This window comes from Priapulus caudatus, unplaced genomic scaffold (assembly GCF_000485595.1).
Source record: "Priapulus caudatus unplaced genomic scaffold, Priapulus_caudatus-5.0.1 Scaffold218, whole genome shotgun sequence".
NCBI classification, from domain to species: Eukaryota; Metazoa; Priapulida; class Priapulimorpha; order Priapulimorphida; family Priapulidae; genus Priapulus; species Priapulus caudatus.
In genome coordinates, this window is record NW_014577279.1 from 573,758 (window position 1) to 589,547 (window position 15,790).

The 15,790-nt window shown below is 42.5% G+C and overlaps 2 protein-coding genes across 2 annotated transcripts; one reads left to right on the forward strand and one right to left on the reverse strand.

The window, feature by feature from the left end:
* Positions 1–323: 323 nt before the first annotated feature.
* On the reverse strand, positions 324–11,301 carry LOC106807497 (histone H2A deubiquitinase MYSM1-like). The gene is made up of 13 exons (XM_014809834.1): positions 11,242–11,301; positions 9,747–9,858; positions 9,276–9,346; positions 8,825–9,017; positions 6,573–8,536; positions 6,062–6,192; positions 5,500–5,684; positions 3,901–4,020; positions 2,981–3,167; positions 2,653–2,780; positions 2,187–2,313; positions 1,565–1,725; positions 324–1,245 (listed from the first exon to the last, which is right to left on the reverse strand). Exons 1-13 carry the CDS (start codon positions 11,295–11,297, stop codon positions 1,132–1,134), a joined length of 3,549 nt encoding a protein of 1,182 aa, XP_014665320.1. The 5' UTR covers positions 11,298–11,301; the 3' UTR covers positions 324–1,131.
* A 37-nt stretch (positions 11,302–11,338) lies between these two features.
* Positions 11,339–15,780, forward strand: LOC106807495. Its single transcript, XM_014809832.1, has 4 exons — positions 11,339–11,433; positions 14,200–14,281; positions 14,663–14,852; positions 15,230–15,780. The coding sequence occupies exons 1-4, from the start codon at positions 11,383–11,385 to the stop codon at positions 15,693–15,695; spliced, it is 789 nt and encodes a 262-aa protein (XP_014665318.1). The 5' UTR covers positions 11,339–11,382; the 3' UTR covers positions 15,696–15,780.
* The last annotated feature ends 10 nt before the right edge of the window (positions 15,781–15,790 follow it).

The following is a 15,790-nucleotide window of genomic DNA, read 5'->3' on the forward strand; positions in this document are numbered from 1 at the left end:
TATATATATATATATATATATATATATATATATCTATATATATATATATACATGCCTAACAACGACTGTTATTGAATTTCAGTAAAGGATGAGATGTTAATGTTAAAGTGACTACGTCACGAATTTTCTATGGTAAAATTTGTAACATTTTTGTTGCTATAAAATTCTTACCTGATAAGATTTGTTTCTCAACTAGCTAAACATCCAAAAAACCTGGACGATTTGATATTAGTGTTCATAACATTAATTGCTTGCTATGGGCTATGTATGAGTCACGAGTGTATGTTCACATCAAACAATATAGTAAAATATGAAGTATAATGCAGCAATTTAACCCTAAAAAGTGAACAGAATCACTTATATTTTGTGAAAGAGTGGATTTTTTTTTTTAGTATTTACGGTGACGTAATCACTTTAACAACGCATGAGTGCTATGTCATTTAACCCATTTCAGTTGTATATTTTGTATACATGTAAGAAAATATGGTAATGAGAATTGTTTTCCCACTTTTGCATTTAAAATGCTTCTCCCTATCAATAAATTTACTTCACATTCTTCTTCTTACATGGCCTCAATAGCTGGCCTAAGTAATCTACAAAAATTCTGATGGAAAAAATGGAAATTTTGTATCTTCAACTATTGATCAACCAACACTGTAGAATTAACTACAATCAAATATCAAATTAGGCCGAATATATACTTGCTACACATGGGATCCATTCCCACATGTGCAAATTAAAATAGCAATATCATTTATTGACTAATCTGTGCAAACAAAGGGTGAAACGAGATGGATTGGCCAAAACCAGCCAGACTACCACAACAGAAACCAACATGCGAGACTGCAACAGATAGAACATGTGCTGCCACCTGTTGGTCCACTACTTCTACAACCAGGATTTAAAAAAGAACACATTCACAGCTGCTGACAGGTTAAAGCGCGGTCCCCATAAATGCCATTTAGTCATCGCATGTAGACGTATTCTATGTACAGACTGGGAACGTTGCTGCCCGATCAAACAACCGTCATGGCAGAAGTAAGATAAGGAGACAGATTAGCATAACAACAATCCTTACAATATCAACAACCCTTATTGTTTCATCTATCTCTCATTACGTGTTACTCGTGGTCATATCATGTGCTTATATCGTTGCAGGAACACCTCTCTCACGGCCTGTAGTGTGTGCTCACTAAATTCTTCCTCCTCTACGACCTGCAGGGTCTTCTGTAGCGACCGTAGCATCTGTAACACATGATAAACAAATACATGGGGTTCAAAACAGAGCAAAGATAGGACAAGCAATTCTGTGGCAAAAACCAAGTAAAAGGTTAGACCACAAAGCTGCCACAGCATCATATCTACAGTAGATTGGATTGAGCCTGATAGCCTATTGTAAAGCAAATCCGAGACCAGGGCTGCTTTGGTGAAATCCTGTTTAGTATTGCTACGTTTGGATTAGTCATGACGTTAAGATTATGAACATTACAACATGCTATGAGTTGCGCTCTAACTTGTCAGTGAAACTGATAAGATTATTTTCGAGGTAGAGAGAGGTGTATACCTTTTCTAGATAGGTCATATTGAGACCAGGGCAGTAGTTCAGCATTCTAATGCGGCTCCCACAGTCCTCGTATCGTTGTACGATGCCAATGGCTTGGCTGGCTATGTCATCCACCGAGAGTTCACTAGTGACCTTGTGAAAGTCGAATCGGAATGGCAGTCCTGTACACAAGTGCACAAAAACTAAAGCATCAAACACAAGCGACATTACATCAACAACCTGTGTCTTATTCTTCGCTCTTCCCCTACACATTCTCTGCTCCTCTCCCCCTCTCTCCTTCTCTCTCTCTCCCTCGATCTCTATCTCTTACTATCTATCTATCTTACTCTCTCTCTCTCGCTCTCATTCTATCTCCATCTTTCACTCTCCCTCTCTCCCTTTTTGACTGCACGACAATCTCATTCTCTTCTCTTGACTTGCCCCTCTTTTTTCATCAATCCTCATTGCAAATTGAATATGCATAAACTAGCATACATTAGCCTATGAATCACATTTTAAATTATCTTTAGAATTAATAGTTGTCATTACAAATTCTGAAATTAACTAGGTCATCCTTCATCAAAACTTACAAAGAAATCACCTTGAAAACTAAACGCTGACTACTACTGGTTATTGCACTCACGGTATCCATCATGCAGCGTGTCACTGACAACTAGGCAGGTGAATTCCGTGAGCGGAGACTTATTTACAGGGTTGTACGGACTTGCAATCATGCCTATGAAGGGACTTCCGCCTTGTGCAAACCACTCCTGAAAAAAATACCGACCATTTCAATAAATACAAACTTCATCCAAGGAGTGAGAGAACATGTAAGCAGAACTCAGCAATCATGTTTTCATGTCACTACCAACTGACGTAACCGTTATTTCTCTCATCGGAAATCACTTAATATTACAGTTACTTCACTTTCAACGGCATTATATTTCATTGCCAGTGGACATGCCATATTGTCATTACATTATTTGTGGTATCACACACGACCCAGACCACATTACATCTTTCTTTCATCTAGAGAGCAAGGTGAGAAAATCTGGATGCACATCACATTTACACGAATACTAACAGAATGAATGGTAAGGAAAATGTACCTGAAACTTCCACTGCGTCTCGATGTCCCGTAGAGAGGGGCTCGGGGCGAATGTAGGATGGGAGTGGTACCATCCGACCACCTTGTAGCCTTGCTGACTGATTCTCTCACACGCAAGAGTCTGTGACACTGCGCAAACGAACCACATGTAAAGCCAAACAAAATAAAGAGGTTTTCCCCTTCTTCTGAACTGCACTTAACTTCGCTCAAGCACAGAAAACCTCACTGCTGCTCTTCACGTATGTTCCTCTACGAATGAAGATCGATTAACGACCCACATTCTCACCGAGGACTCGTTTCTTGCGCCGACACAGCGGGGATACACTCACCTGGATCCATCTCGCACTGCATGCCCGTGCTGAGGCTGTTGCAGGGCTCCGACAGCGCCACCTGCAAGGCCTTCTCCTCCGGCGAGTAGATTCCTCCTAGCAGACCGATGACCTCGTTGCCGGATATGTGAGCGTGAATGTCGATAACGAGCATCGCTGCCGTGTCCACCTGTACCATGAAGGGAGCCTGCCGAAACACAGAGTCCGCATGAACCCGGGCGACGAGTGACGATCTAACAGCAAAGACTGCAGAAGAACATGCTACAGCGAAGACGTGGCAGACAATGGGTGGTGACAAGACGAATAACGTGAAGAAAAACGGGATAAATCGTGTACAGAAATCAGAAGCTGACATTACAAATTAACAATTTTCAAATGCTGATACTGATTATGCTTTGCTAGCACATAACAGAGGACTTCAGGAAATGCAAAATCTTCTTATACATACACATATATATATATATTTTGTTTTGTTTTTAATTATAATTTATCATAACGGATTGAACATAGAACGAACTGTCAATGTCAATATATGTCAATGTTACAACAGACTTTACTCACATATCGTATTACGAATTTTAACAGACATTGCATTAGACGGTCTCACAGTACAGTTAGATGGTGATAACTAAAGTAATCTTCCACGCAGTGAGAGATCGTTTTTTTTAATGGGTCTTTTTACAAATTCAGCATGGTGTCTACATGCTCTGGTGTGCTTGTGTGGAGATGTTGAATGTTTATTTTGCTTGGTACATATAATGTATTGCCTACAGATTTATATAATGTACAGTGATACAATTTTAAAGAAAGAAAAGAAAAAAAAGCCCCTTTTTGGCGGGTCGGTCGGTTGAGGGCAAACAAACAATATTTTTATTATGGCCTAAAGTAATCTTCCACGCAATTGAGTGAAGCTTTCTTACCGGGTTGATGGCAGAGAAGTCTTCGAGGGGAACAAGCTTGAATGGGTCGTACTTGCTGGAGCGGTTACGCTTGGCTCGTACTGGCAGGACCTCGTACTCATCGGAGTCATCGTCATTATGCTGAAAGAAAGATGAGGAAACAGAGGCATGAGTGTCTACGTAACCACGGCAACTCACAGATACTGTTCGCAAATCTTATATTATGAATAATATATAGTAAGGCATAGCCTTTGAGTGACCACCCCGGTTGAATTGCTGGACTACCGTATATACTCGCTTAAAGCGATCATTGCGAGTTGTTTTCAGCGTTTTTTAGTGTTTATTCTCACTCTCATGATGCCTACCGTTGTTGTTTGAGTAACAGTAATTGTTTGAAATAACAATAAAATGTCTTAGAACCGCATGCAAAGACAAAATCATGCACGATTACAATTTTGCGTTCTCTTGTTGATTTTCGCTGTCATGTCTCGCACTTTCTCGCGGTACCGCGAGACGTCAACAAGGGTACAGTAATGCAAAAATCGCATCGGAGATATTTTTGGTCAGATTATTTTGGTAAACACAGAGGTGCACAGTAGCGTAACACAAACAAGAGTGTAAGTTGTAACCTCATAAATATTAGTCTTCAAAAGTCCTAGGGACTATAACGAAGACGGAGAGAGAAATGGATCAAATCCTCGTTGCGTACCGCCAGCGAGAATACTTATCACACACAAATAGATGCCCCTTTGTTTTAATTATGTTCGCTTGTTTGAGACGCCATTTGTGATTTTTGAAAGTAGTGACTTGAAAAAATGTATTGCTGGTATGATGTGGTCAAATCAATTTTTCTATGCTATAACTGCATAAAATATTGGTGTTTTGAATGTTGGTGTAATCAGTGATATTTTCGCTGTCAGGTGAGACTATATTCAGCTATATTTAGATTTTCTGAGCAAAATTCTCGCAATGATCGTTTTAATAACCGCAAATTTGGCCTCAGATTTCAACCCTGTATTTGCTCTGCGGTTTATAAGTGCGCCATACCGTCAGGGGAAATATACTAGGCGCAATACTTGGTTACCCGATTCAAATTGAGGTGCGGCTTATAGACGACCGCGGTTATTACGCGATCATATACGGAAACGAAAATGTTGTGCACGAAAGTGAGGCTCCCAGAATGCATATTAACTAGCCAAATTTCTGGTAGGTTACCGGTTGCTTCCATCCCTTTCGCACCCCTCATAACATGTTTCGCCCACCGGCAGTGGTCGTATTACAGTCACCTCTATTGAGTAGACTAAATGGTACTAGAGGTGGGCCTTCCATAGTATGAATATACTATACTATATCAGAAATGCATAATATTAAATGAATCTATTAGCAAGTAGAGATATTCCTCTAACATTGTACAATTTTGACATAGCTCCACATTCCTCCATATCTATATAGATATGGCTGGAATCTAAAACAAACATAACCACGACTGCATAACATTAAGCAAGAGGAACGCTGGTCCTGTTATAGTATATCGCCGATATATAACTGTAAGTACATATCAGAAAGCATAACACCCCAGCAGAGTGAAGGAGGAGATCATCTCTGGTTATGATTACGAACCTGTATAGTGACACCTTCCACACCGTTCTGACCCAGCCAGCCTCCGTACACGCCCGGGGCCCGGCGCCGCCGTGGCCGCATGGTGTCCTTCCGAGCTGCCACCAGCGCCTTCATCTCCTCCTCGCTCGGCTTTCCCTTCCGCTTGAGATTCCCACTACCGGAGGCACGATTCCGTTTCACTTGTGCTGATAAAAAATTGTTGAAATTAGTTATGGTCTTAAGTTTGATCTCTCTTCAGAAATGTAAACCATATATTCAAACACCTAAATCAAGGGTGAATAATGACAAATTGTCATTATTCACCCCTGACCGATATATATATATATATATATATATATATAGCATTTCATTAATATATTGTTATATACACCTATATACATACGTCGTATATTATATTGAAAATGAAAAATAAACTGTTCTACTCAATCAATTCCACTCTACCTTAAAAGACATTTGGACATAAACACAAATATTAACAACTGTGGCTACAACTTTACCAGGGTGTGTCTGTCATAACTACTATGTATTCACTGACGATATCCCAAGTTTATATATAACTTACGACATCCAAAGTTTATAGCTCCGATTGCCTCCAAGTACTCGTGAATTCGACCAACACTGTTCACGTCTCCACAGCTTTTCAACCCCGTACGCAGGGAGGTCTTGTTCAGATACTTAGGCTTAGACTTGTCCCTAAAAGATATCACAAAACTGCAATCACAAGTTATTCGTTTCACAAAGCTCTGAAACATTGTAAAGCTTCTAAGTTCTAATAAATATTATATTAAGAGACTCCCTTGAGATGATGCCAATGCAGCTGTGCTAAAAAGCAGCATTAAGAAATGATTGCAAAACTAGTAACAGATGCTGAATTTGTTGTGTAAACTGTTGATGCCACTATCAACTCAGGTGAGCACCCTAGATAAAAGTGATGGGTAAACAATAGCATACAGATCCTTAAAATAGGACGCCAACAGTGTAATTCCTACACGTACTAAGTAAGAACCAACTCACAGGACAACGTTCACACCTTACTAATCGATATTTTAAAGTCAATCAAATGAAATTAATACCACTGATCCAAGATGAAATTTCTAATCTTCATGTAGCGATCAGGAGTCTTAGATCCCTTTCCCTGGAAGAACTCGAAGCATGCATCCCTCTCACTCTCCACTATCCTGTCCCTGTCAAGGAACAATTCCTCAGTAGGGGGCGCCAATACAATGTGTGCGTCCGTGCACTCGGGTTCAGAGGTCGCGCTCTCCGCGCTCGTGTCCATCTCCGCATCCGCCGCGGCGTCGTCGTCCAATAAGATCATTTCGCGACTCTCGGGGTCACCATACGGGGCGTCGTCGAATTCACGCGGCAGCCGGTCGGGGACGCTTTCCGCGGAGGAGAGTTCCCGCCGCAGGGGGGCGCCGGCGGGCCGCAGTCTGTTATCCCCGCAGTCAGAGCTCGCGTCGCCGCGGTGCGGACGGGTTTCCGATATCACATTCGTCGTTGAGCCGGGTGAATCCTCCTCGAAGGAGACCTCTCCTGTCGCGCGCGCCGCCGCCGCCGCCGCGAGCGCACCGGGGTCGGACGTCCGACGTGGCCCGCCGTCGTCACGGTGCTGTTCGCACGAAGACAAGCGGAGATCTAGCTCATCGTGACAACCGACGCGTTCGCCATCGTGCGGCGTCGCGGCGGGAGCGCAGCTTCCCCGGCTGCTCGCGCTCATGATGATGACGTCGAGAAGCGAAGCCCTTCGCTGAGAGATTACGTTTACACGCGCGCGGTCGCCGGCGGTCGCCGTGCCGACCTCGTCGCGGCGTCGAGATGTGGAGACACCCGCGTCCTCGATCTCCGTCGTCAGCAAGTCGGCGAGAGCCTCGGCAGAGAGCTGCGACGCGGAAAAGCCGAGTTCCGTCGCAGAGTTCCTTCCGGAACTTGCAGACTGGTTAGACGACGACAACTCGGCCCCAGAATTGACAGTCGAAGCTCTCACGCTGCAATCATGTGCGTTGTCTGCTGCTGTTGTGAGAATCGCGTCTGTGTGCGTGCTGCGATCGCTGCCTCCGTCACAGATTTCCCTCGCGTTGTGCGGCGCGCCCGCCACGACAACACCGTCTCTCTCACACGCGTGAGCGTTGACGCTTCGCCGCTCAGTCGGCCATAACGCCGGGATCACAGGAAGGTAAGTTTGTCGGCGAGTTGCGGTCGCGGCGTCGTGTTCCGAGCTCTCACTCTCGTCCCCAGTCGCCTGCGCGATCAACTCATCTAGAATGCAAGCGGACACGTCTCTGTCATCCTCCTCGTAGGTGTCCCTCACCTCCACCTCCTCCACGAAGGTGTCCCCCACCTCCTCCACGAAGGTGTCCCCCACCTCCACCTGCTCTGCGAAGGTTTCCTCCACCTCCACCGCCTCTGCAAAAGTCTCTCTCACTTCTACCTGTTCTGGGAAGGTCTCACATTCACCGACCCTCTCTGTGAACGTCCCTCGCTCGCCCACCTCCTCCCCTTCACCTTCTCCGGATACTACTGCGAAAGTCGCGCATCTAGCCACTTCCTTTCCGTACGTCTCTCGCTCGCCGACGTCCTCGCTGTACGTCTCTTGCTCGCCGACGTCCTCGCTGTACGTCTCTCTCTCGCCGACCTCGAGTCGACAGATGTTGCCAAGGTCGGCATCGTCGAGGCTCGTCGTCGTCGTCGTGGCGACGCCGCCCACAAACGTCGTCGCGCAGCATGCCGTCGCCGCGACGACGGGCCGGTGGCGGCGGAAACTGCTCACGAGGTTTGGATCGACGCTTGCGTAACGGCTCACTCCGACGCGCGGCGACGACGCCGCCGCCTCGCGCACGTGGAGGGCGCTGGCGTTCCCGGCTCCGCCCGGGTCGACGGCGATGTCGTCGCCGTGCGCGGGTTCGCTCTCAATGTCGACCTCACCGTCGGAGTCTTCTACGCGCGTCATGATGAGGACTTCTCCCGGCGCGACGGTGACGGAGGGAGCGGCGACCGCCGTCACCGGCTTGCTCGAGGACACGTCGCCCTTTCGTTCCTGGAATGAGCCGACGATGAAACGCTCGTGCACAAGAAACACAAAATAAACATGAAACAGTGTACAGCTAGAGATGTGTGTAAAGGTCACTCAACGGATTTGCAACGTGTCCTTTATACACAGCTGTCGATTCTATATTCAGGTATAATCTGCTAATACAGGTTTTACTATGTAAGACTCTCTCAATTACCAACGGAATTTGAATAAATACAGTGGATATTTAGTGACTAGACACAAGATTTGCGCTAGAATTTGTAAATTGCTGTCCCTTAAGGTAGTTGACCTCACCTTTCCCTTGAAATGTTGATTGGCGTAATTCTTCACTTGCAGCGTTGTTCTTGATCCCATCATCTGTGAGATTTTTGACCAACTTCTTCCAAAATTTTCCATTCCTTTCAGGAAAAGATGTTTTTCCTGAGCTGTCCATGAACCCCTTAACGTACTGCCATGAGTAAGGGAGGAACTGCCTTTATTTCCAGAGCTGATGGACAATAGGAACAGGGATAACATTTATTGTATGGATCATGATTCATGACTGTAATATGGTTCTAATAACTCGATAAAAAATAAGTCATCAAAAAAGCACGAGACATTACCTTTCGTTAAGCAGAAATTTTACTAACACAAGGGTAAAGACTTACATGCCATGTAATATTTGCAATTTAAAATGTGCATTTATACAAGGGTAATATGTAAAGACCAGAAACAATTTTCATTAAAAAAAATATACCTCCCTTACCTCTTATATTTCCCACGTACTGAAAATGTACGCTTCTCTTTTTCCTCTATACCAGCTTCCACTACCAAGTTCTACAAAAAACACATTCTATCAACTGTGGCAAAGTAATATCTATTGACACTGATAAACATTCTACATAAGCACGTAATCATGACAGTACAAGATCCCCATAACATGAAATTAAACACTTTTCTTAACCTGCATTATGCCATCCCACGACATTTCATCACCAACTGGTTTTTACCTCTTGAATACTGACAAATACATACATATAGTTTGCATTCATCAACGTTGGCGATACCAGTTTATACTGATAACTCTGCGGACAAGTCAAACTTTAGCAGGTTGTTTTTAAGAAACAAGACACATAACTTGTACTTTATTTCATACTGTTAAATCTACGATTGAAAAAACCTCCGGCCGGTCAATGTTGAGATAATATACCTTTAATGTTACCTATTCCTGCATTACCTCAGAATCAGATGTCTCTAGCGCCCACGGATGCTGGCTAAACTCGGGAAGAAGTTTGGCTGTTTCTAACGGTACCTCACTAAGAATATCCCCAGCTGCACCTGAAAATGTTCTGTAAAGGAAGCAATATTTAACTGATGTCCCAAAGCAAAACTTGTGTATTGTGTGATTAGCCATTCAATGTCATAGCCATAGGCTTTCATCAACAGCACAATCCCGGACAGGGGCACTCCCTACACAATAGGGTAGGTATGTGCCAGTTGAGAAATGGAATTGAGGGCTCCGGTACTAACTCAGCACATCAACATGGGGGTCTGCGGAACCAGGGTTTGCTGGAAAGCATGATGCTCCGGAACTGGACATGTATGTTTGCAAGAGGGGGTCTCCAGAACTAGTCATGTTGGCAAGAGGGGGTCTCCGGAACTGGCCACGTTTGCAAGAGGGGGTATCCAGAACTAGGATATGCTTGAAAAAGAAGTCTCCAGAATTCGAAACGGCGATCTCAAGCGCTAACCAGCCATGGTACAGTATATAAAATTATAGTACATGCGCCGTGAGTGCGGTGCTGCCGTGGTATGTGTGTCCCGTGCACGTACATGCCGCTGCTTTTTGTTGTTTTATTATTGAAAAAATTGAATAAAATAAGAAAAGGCAGTGACACGCTCTCCGCAGCCACGGCAGCATTATGGCCTTGCAGGCATTGGAACGGGGCCGGAATCCCCAGAATACAGAAAACTTGCCAAGGGACCAATTCATGAGAACTCATGGGTCTCCTTGGACTCTTGGACCTATGCTCCGAGACAGGAAATATGTGAAAAAGGGAGTCTCTAGTGCGGAAATATAGAGGTAAAAATAGGGGTCTCAACCACAGCACATACATCCATACAATATATATATTATATGGAGTGACCCCCCCCCCACCCCAGAAGCACAATTTCCAGACATATAACAGAAATTACATGTGTTATTATTTATGCTACCGAATAGCAGGGAGTCTCTGTCAGATAGGATATTCTCTTTAACAACACCCCTGTTCCTAGTATTGGTAGAAACTAACAGTAACACTCTCGCAGACTAGTACTAGTAGGTTGCCAGGAAGTGGGGAACTTGGAAACTGGTATCATAGAGCCCTAAATGACATAATGACATTGGTATTGCCTCGGGCTCATGATTAGGTTGGTTAGTATGTTTCTAATTGTTTATTCAAGATTACCAATACCCAAATAAGCAATGCGTCTGTAACAGTATTCTTTCACGAAGCGCAGTTCCTTGAGACAGATTTATCAATCAATTAATCCAAATCAAATGCATAGCGAGAGCGTATGCGTAGGCCGTAGCGTCTGGAATGAAGAATCCGAGTGACGAACTGATTAGAAGACCCTACTCATACCCTGACACAGTCGACTATTTACTTTTACATGCTGCTTATACTCATGCATTTACTACGATAGACGATACATGAGCATTTATCTTAGTGACACAAAACAATACGAACCCTATTTCAAGCTGAAAATCGCCAACAATATCAACTTCGTCTTCTTCACCCGCCATTTTGCTTCTTTACGACACGAGGGGGCGGAATAGTCACAGCGTAATTAAATATGTCAGCCCCCAGTAAGTGATGTAGCTCACAAAAATGCAAAAATCTAGTAAATTTACTAAAAATATGCACCAAAGGCACCCAATAGTAAGGATATTATACTTTTGATGCCATAAGTAGTCTATAGTATATGTGACTATAGGCCCTGTAACTCGTAGCGATAATTATTTAGTGGTTTTTTTTTAATAAAAGAGTGATATGTAACGTTTGATACGTAAATGATATGCCGAACTCACTTAAAAATGGAGTAGGCCTAGCTCTAGTACTATAGCCCGCGGATCGCTGGCTATGGCGGCAGCGGCCTGCGGCAGCGATCCGCGAGCTATAGTACTAGAGCTAGGGTAGGCCTATATCCTAAAATTATGTCAGAACCAATCAAATGTCTCATGTATGCTGATGACCTCGTACTATTCAGCAAGACTGAAACGGGTCGCGAGAATTCTCTTAACGACTTAAAACAGTATTGCGACACCTGGAAACTAAAGCTTAATCATAGCAAAAGTGAGACTGTCACCTTTAGCAACAGCCACTTAAACGTTCACAAATAAAAATTCAAATACGGCTCCAGCACTCTAAACTCTAGACCGCACTACAAATACCTAGGGTTCCACCTATACCACAATGGTAACTCAAAATTTGGTGTCGAGGAACTTGGAAAAAAAAGGCACTAAAAGCAATGCACAGTCTAAGATGCTCTATCTTTAACTACGAAACTCCGGTCAAAACGTACATTACGCTGTTCCACTCTGTGATATCCCCCGTAACCCTACATGCCTGTGAAATTTGGGGTCCAGACTTCATCTCCAAAATTATCAAATTGGAATCAGATACTCATGCCCAATCAAATATACAAAACCTGTTCAGCCTATGGAACCGCTTCCCATTTGAAACGATTCTGAACAAATTTTGCAAATGGGTATTGGGCGTCAGAACTAAAACTTCCAATGTAGCCGCCAAATCTGAGCTAGGAATGTTTCCCTTGTTACACAATATAGTTCTTCAAGTGGCAAAATTCTGGCCCCATGAAAAATTCACAAGTCCTAGCCCCCTCCTGAAGGAATCTATTCAATTCTACAACGACATTCGTGAAGGCATTAATTACTAAGACTTTTACAAATTGGTCAAAAATAGCACCATACTTATTTAGAACTTATGGCAAAAAACACAATCTGGAAGTGCAATTACAATCAAAACTACATGAAAGCATACTCAACATAAAGAGAAACTTGCAAAAAAAATATACCACCATGTTCTTTAACGACCTGAATGATGGCAACAGAAAAAAAGGAGGGTCAAACAAACTAAGATGTTATAGACAACTTAAAACAAAATATGAACCTGAACCATGCCTATTAAATTTATATTCCAAACAAGCAAGAAGAGCATTAAATTGACTACGTCACGAATTTTCTATGGTAAAATTTGTAAAATTTTTGTTGCCATTTTTTTACATTAAAAGTAAGAACTAACGGGACTATACGTCTCGTCAAATTCTTACTTGATAAGATTGTTTCTCAACTAGTTAAAAATCCACAAAACCTGGACGATTTGATATTATGTTCCTGACATTAATTGCTTGCTATGGGCTATGTATGAGTCACGGGTGTATGTTCACATCGAACAATATAGTAAAATAGGAAGTATAATGCAGCAATTTAACCATAAAAAGTGAACAGAATGACTTATATTTTGCGAAAAGTGGAAATATTTTTTTTATTTTTACCATTTACGGTGACGTAATCACTTTAACTAAACTAAGACTTAGCGATCACAACCTAAGGATTGAACAAGGCTGTCACCAATCCATCCCTGCTAATCTTAGATTCTGTTGCAATAACCGGTCAATAGATGACGAACTCCATCTACTCTATGACTGCACTGCCACCAACCACATCAGAAAAAAGATAGAAGACAAATTTATACACTTTACATTCCTAGGTAAATCATCCATAAAATGGTTATTCATCACAAATCATATGGCCGATCTCCTCGAACTCTCAAAGTTTATCAAAGATTAATTCAAGCTACGACAAGATCCACCAAAAACATAATTGGTGAGATATGCAAATAATAAATCAAATCACACCATATATCCCAAGCTAAACACAGAGAGGTTTAGCCCAACAGTTGGGCTTTACTATTCCTACATCTGTACTCAGGGCGCCTGCAGTTTCCGATACCAAACGTTACTATCTGCGGCAACCGATACCACGCGATACTTACCGCGATAGTCTATTCACATGAATCTTGTTCGTTATCATAGTCAGAGCTTATAATGATCTTTGTCGTAGTTTAGGAGTTTTAATTTTATTACACTAGTTTGAAGTGTTGTTTTTTGGTTAGAATAGAATGTTAAATTATGTTAAATAAAAAATATATTATGTACCATGGGTCATGCAGTCATGTCAAGTAGTATAAGACACATCGTTTCTCTCGTTTTTATTAGCCTAGGAACTTGTTTTATTGTAGTTTGTAACCTATTTGCCTGTATGGTCTGCAATTATCTGTGCAATAAACTTTATTTGAATTTGAATTTGAATTTGATACACTACTGACTACATTATGATTATGGTTATGCAGTACATGATATGATACATTACGGTTTACCTATGACGTAGTACACGTACTGTACCTACACGGTACACAAAACAAAAGGAGATGCCGGTAATGTAGCCTGTAGTGTAGGTAACTTCATAAAGTGTGTTAATTGTAACTAAGAGAGTAAGAATACTTCAATAAGATGTACAATATGTGATTCTGTGAGTGTCGCTGTAAGTGTGTACTGATAGGCTACTAGTTTAGTAGTTATAGGTAGGTATCCTGTGAGATTGAGGTATACATTTTTATTTTTAGGTGGATTCACTGTATAAGGATGGTATCACGTGTACTAATACATTAAGGATAGCCGAAAACGTCTATATTGATCTATGTGAAGGTAGGAATTAATAGCAATTGCTTGCTAAAAAAAACATTTATCATTGTGAATTTCTGTTCTCAACTCACAGCACATGGCATATAGAGCCATTTTTCATTAGAAGTGAACTGGAGAATACAAAGAAATTGATAGCTAATTGTAATAGTGTTCGTCACAAACAAATTTAGCATAATAATTGAATTTTACATAGTCTTACTGACCCAGAAAACATATCAACAATGAATATGAATGCCCGCCATTCAAATTTCTATTGTTGGAATATAATAATGTGAACTACAAATATGTGGTTTGAGCATAGAAATTTACTTTCCCTTTCTGACATATAACAAACAGAACTTTGCAATACACGTATTTGGTAATAATTTATTTCTATTTTTTCAGTGAAGGGATGGAGGCGCGTCACGTGGCACGTACTAAATAGAAAAATTGTCGTATTTTCTGGCCAAGTACGTGCAGGTAATGCGCCCCAACAAATTGTAGTCCCTGTTTCATCTGATACCCTAACCTCATTCAAGGATTTAGATGTCATGCTACACGACTGCAGTCATCTACTTGGGGAGACTAATAGCTGGTATGCATATAGACATTTCCTGGTAGCCATACAGCTGGGATCTCTCAGGTGCATCTAAGTTCTAACCAATACTGATATGTAGAGTTTAAATTCTGTGTTCTTCAACTCACATCTACATCTGTACATATACCACGTACATCACATCTATCGTTACATATATAATACGTATATAATAATAATAATGATAATTGTTATTATTATTATTATAGTTGTTGTTATTATATGAATCATTAATCCCAGACTGCACTAAGTGATTCCATGCTTAGATACAAATGCTTAGTGCATGGATTATGTTTCGGCTGTTCCATTGCCGGCTAGCTGTGCAGATAAAACTCTTCCATCATTGTATTTGCACGCGATTCACCCGCTGTTTTCAGCATCACCATGGCGATTGTCGCGCCGGACTCCCTCGTTGTTTACTACGACGTGAGCGCGGGGATTGTTCCGCCTCCCCTGCCGGTGGCGGCGGCGACGGCGATGCCAAAACGACGCGAGAAGCTGCGGAGTCGACCGCCGCAGAAACGAACCCATGCTGGCGACGACCCCTTTCACGACGAGATTCAGCTTCCTCTGCTGGGTTTGTCCGCAGCGGACGAATCGACGGGCAACGGAGCACAGAGTGAACAATGTGCTGACGTCGCCGGACGCTCAGCAAGCCACGCTGACGACAACAAACGTTTGGAAGTGACAGGCGACGAGAGACCACGATTACCCGGTAAAGCTGCGCGGCTCGACGAACGGATGGAGGAAGGGAGGCGTGAAGGTGCTGCAGGTGCGCCATCTAGGGACAGAGAGGATAAACTAGTCGCGATTCAGGGTTGGGGAACAGACACGTGGGGCTGACACAGATGTAACTGGTGTTTACACAAGCACATTATATATTAAGGAAGGTTCTATAAATAAACATGTATTATATAATAAGGAGATATACATTCTAT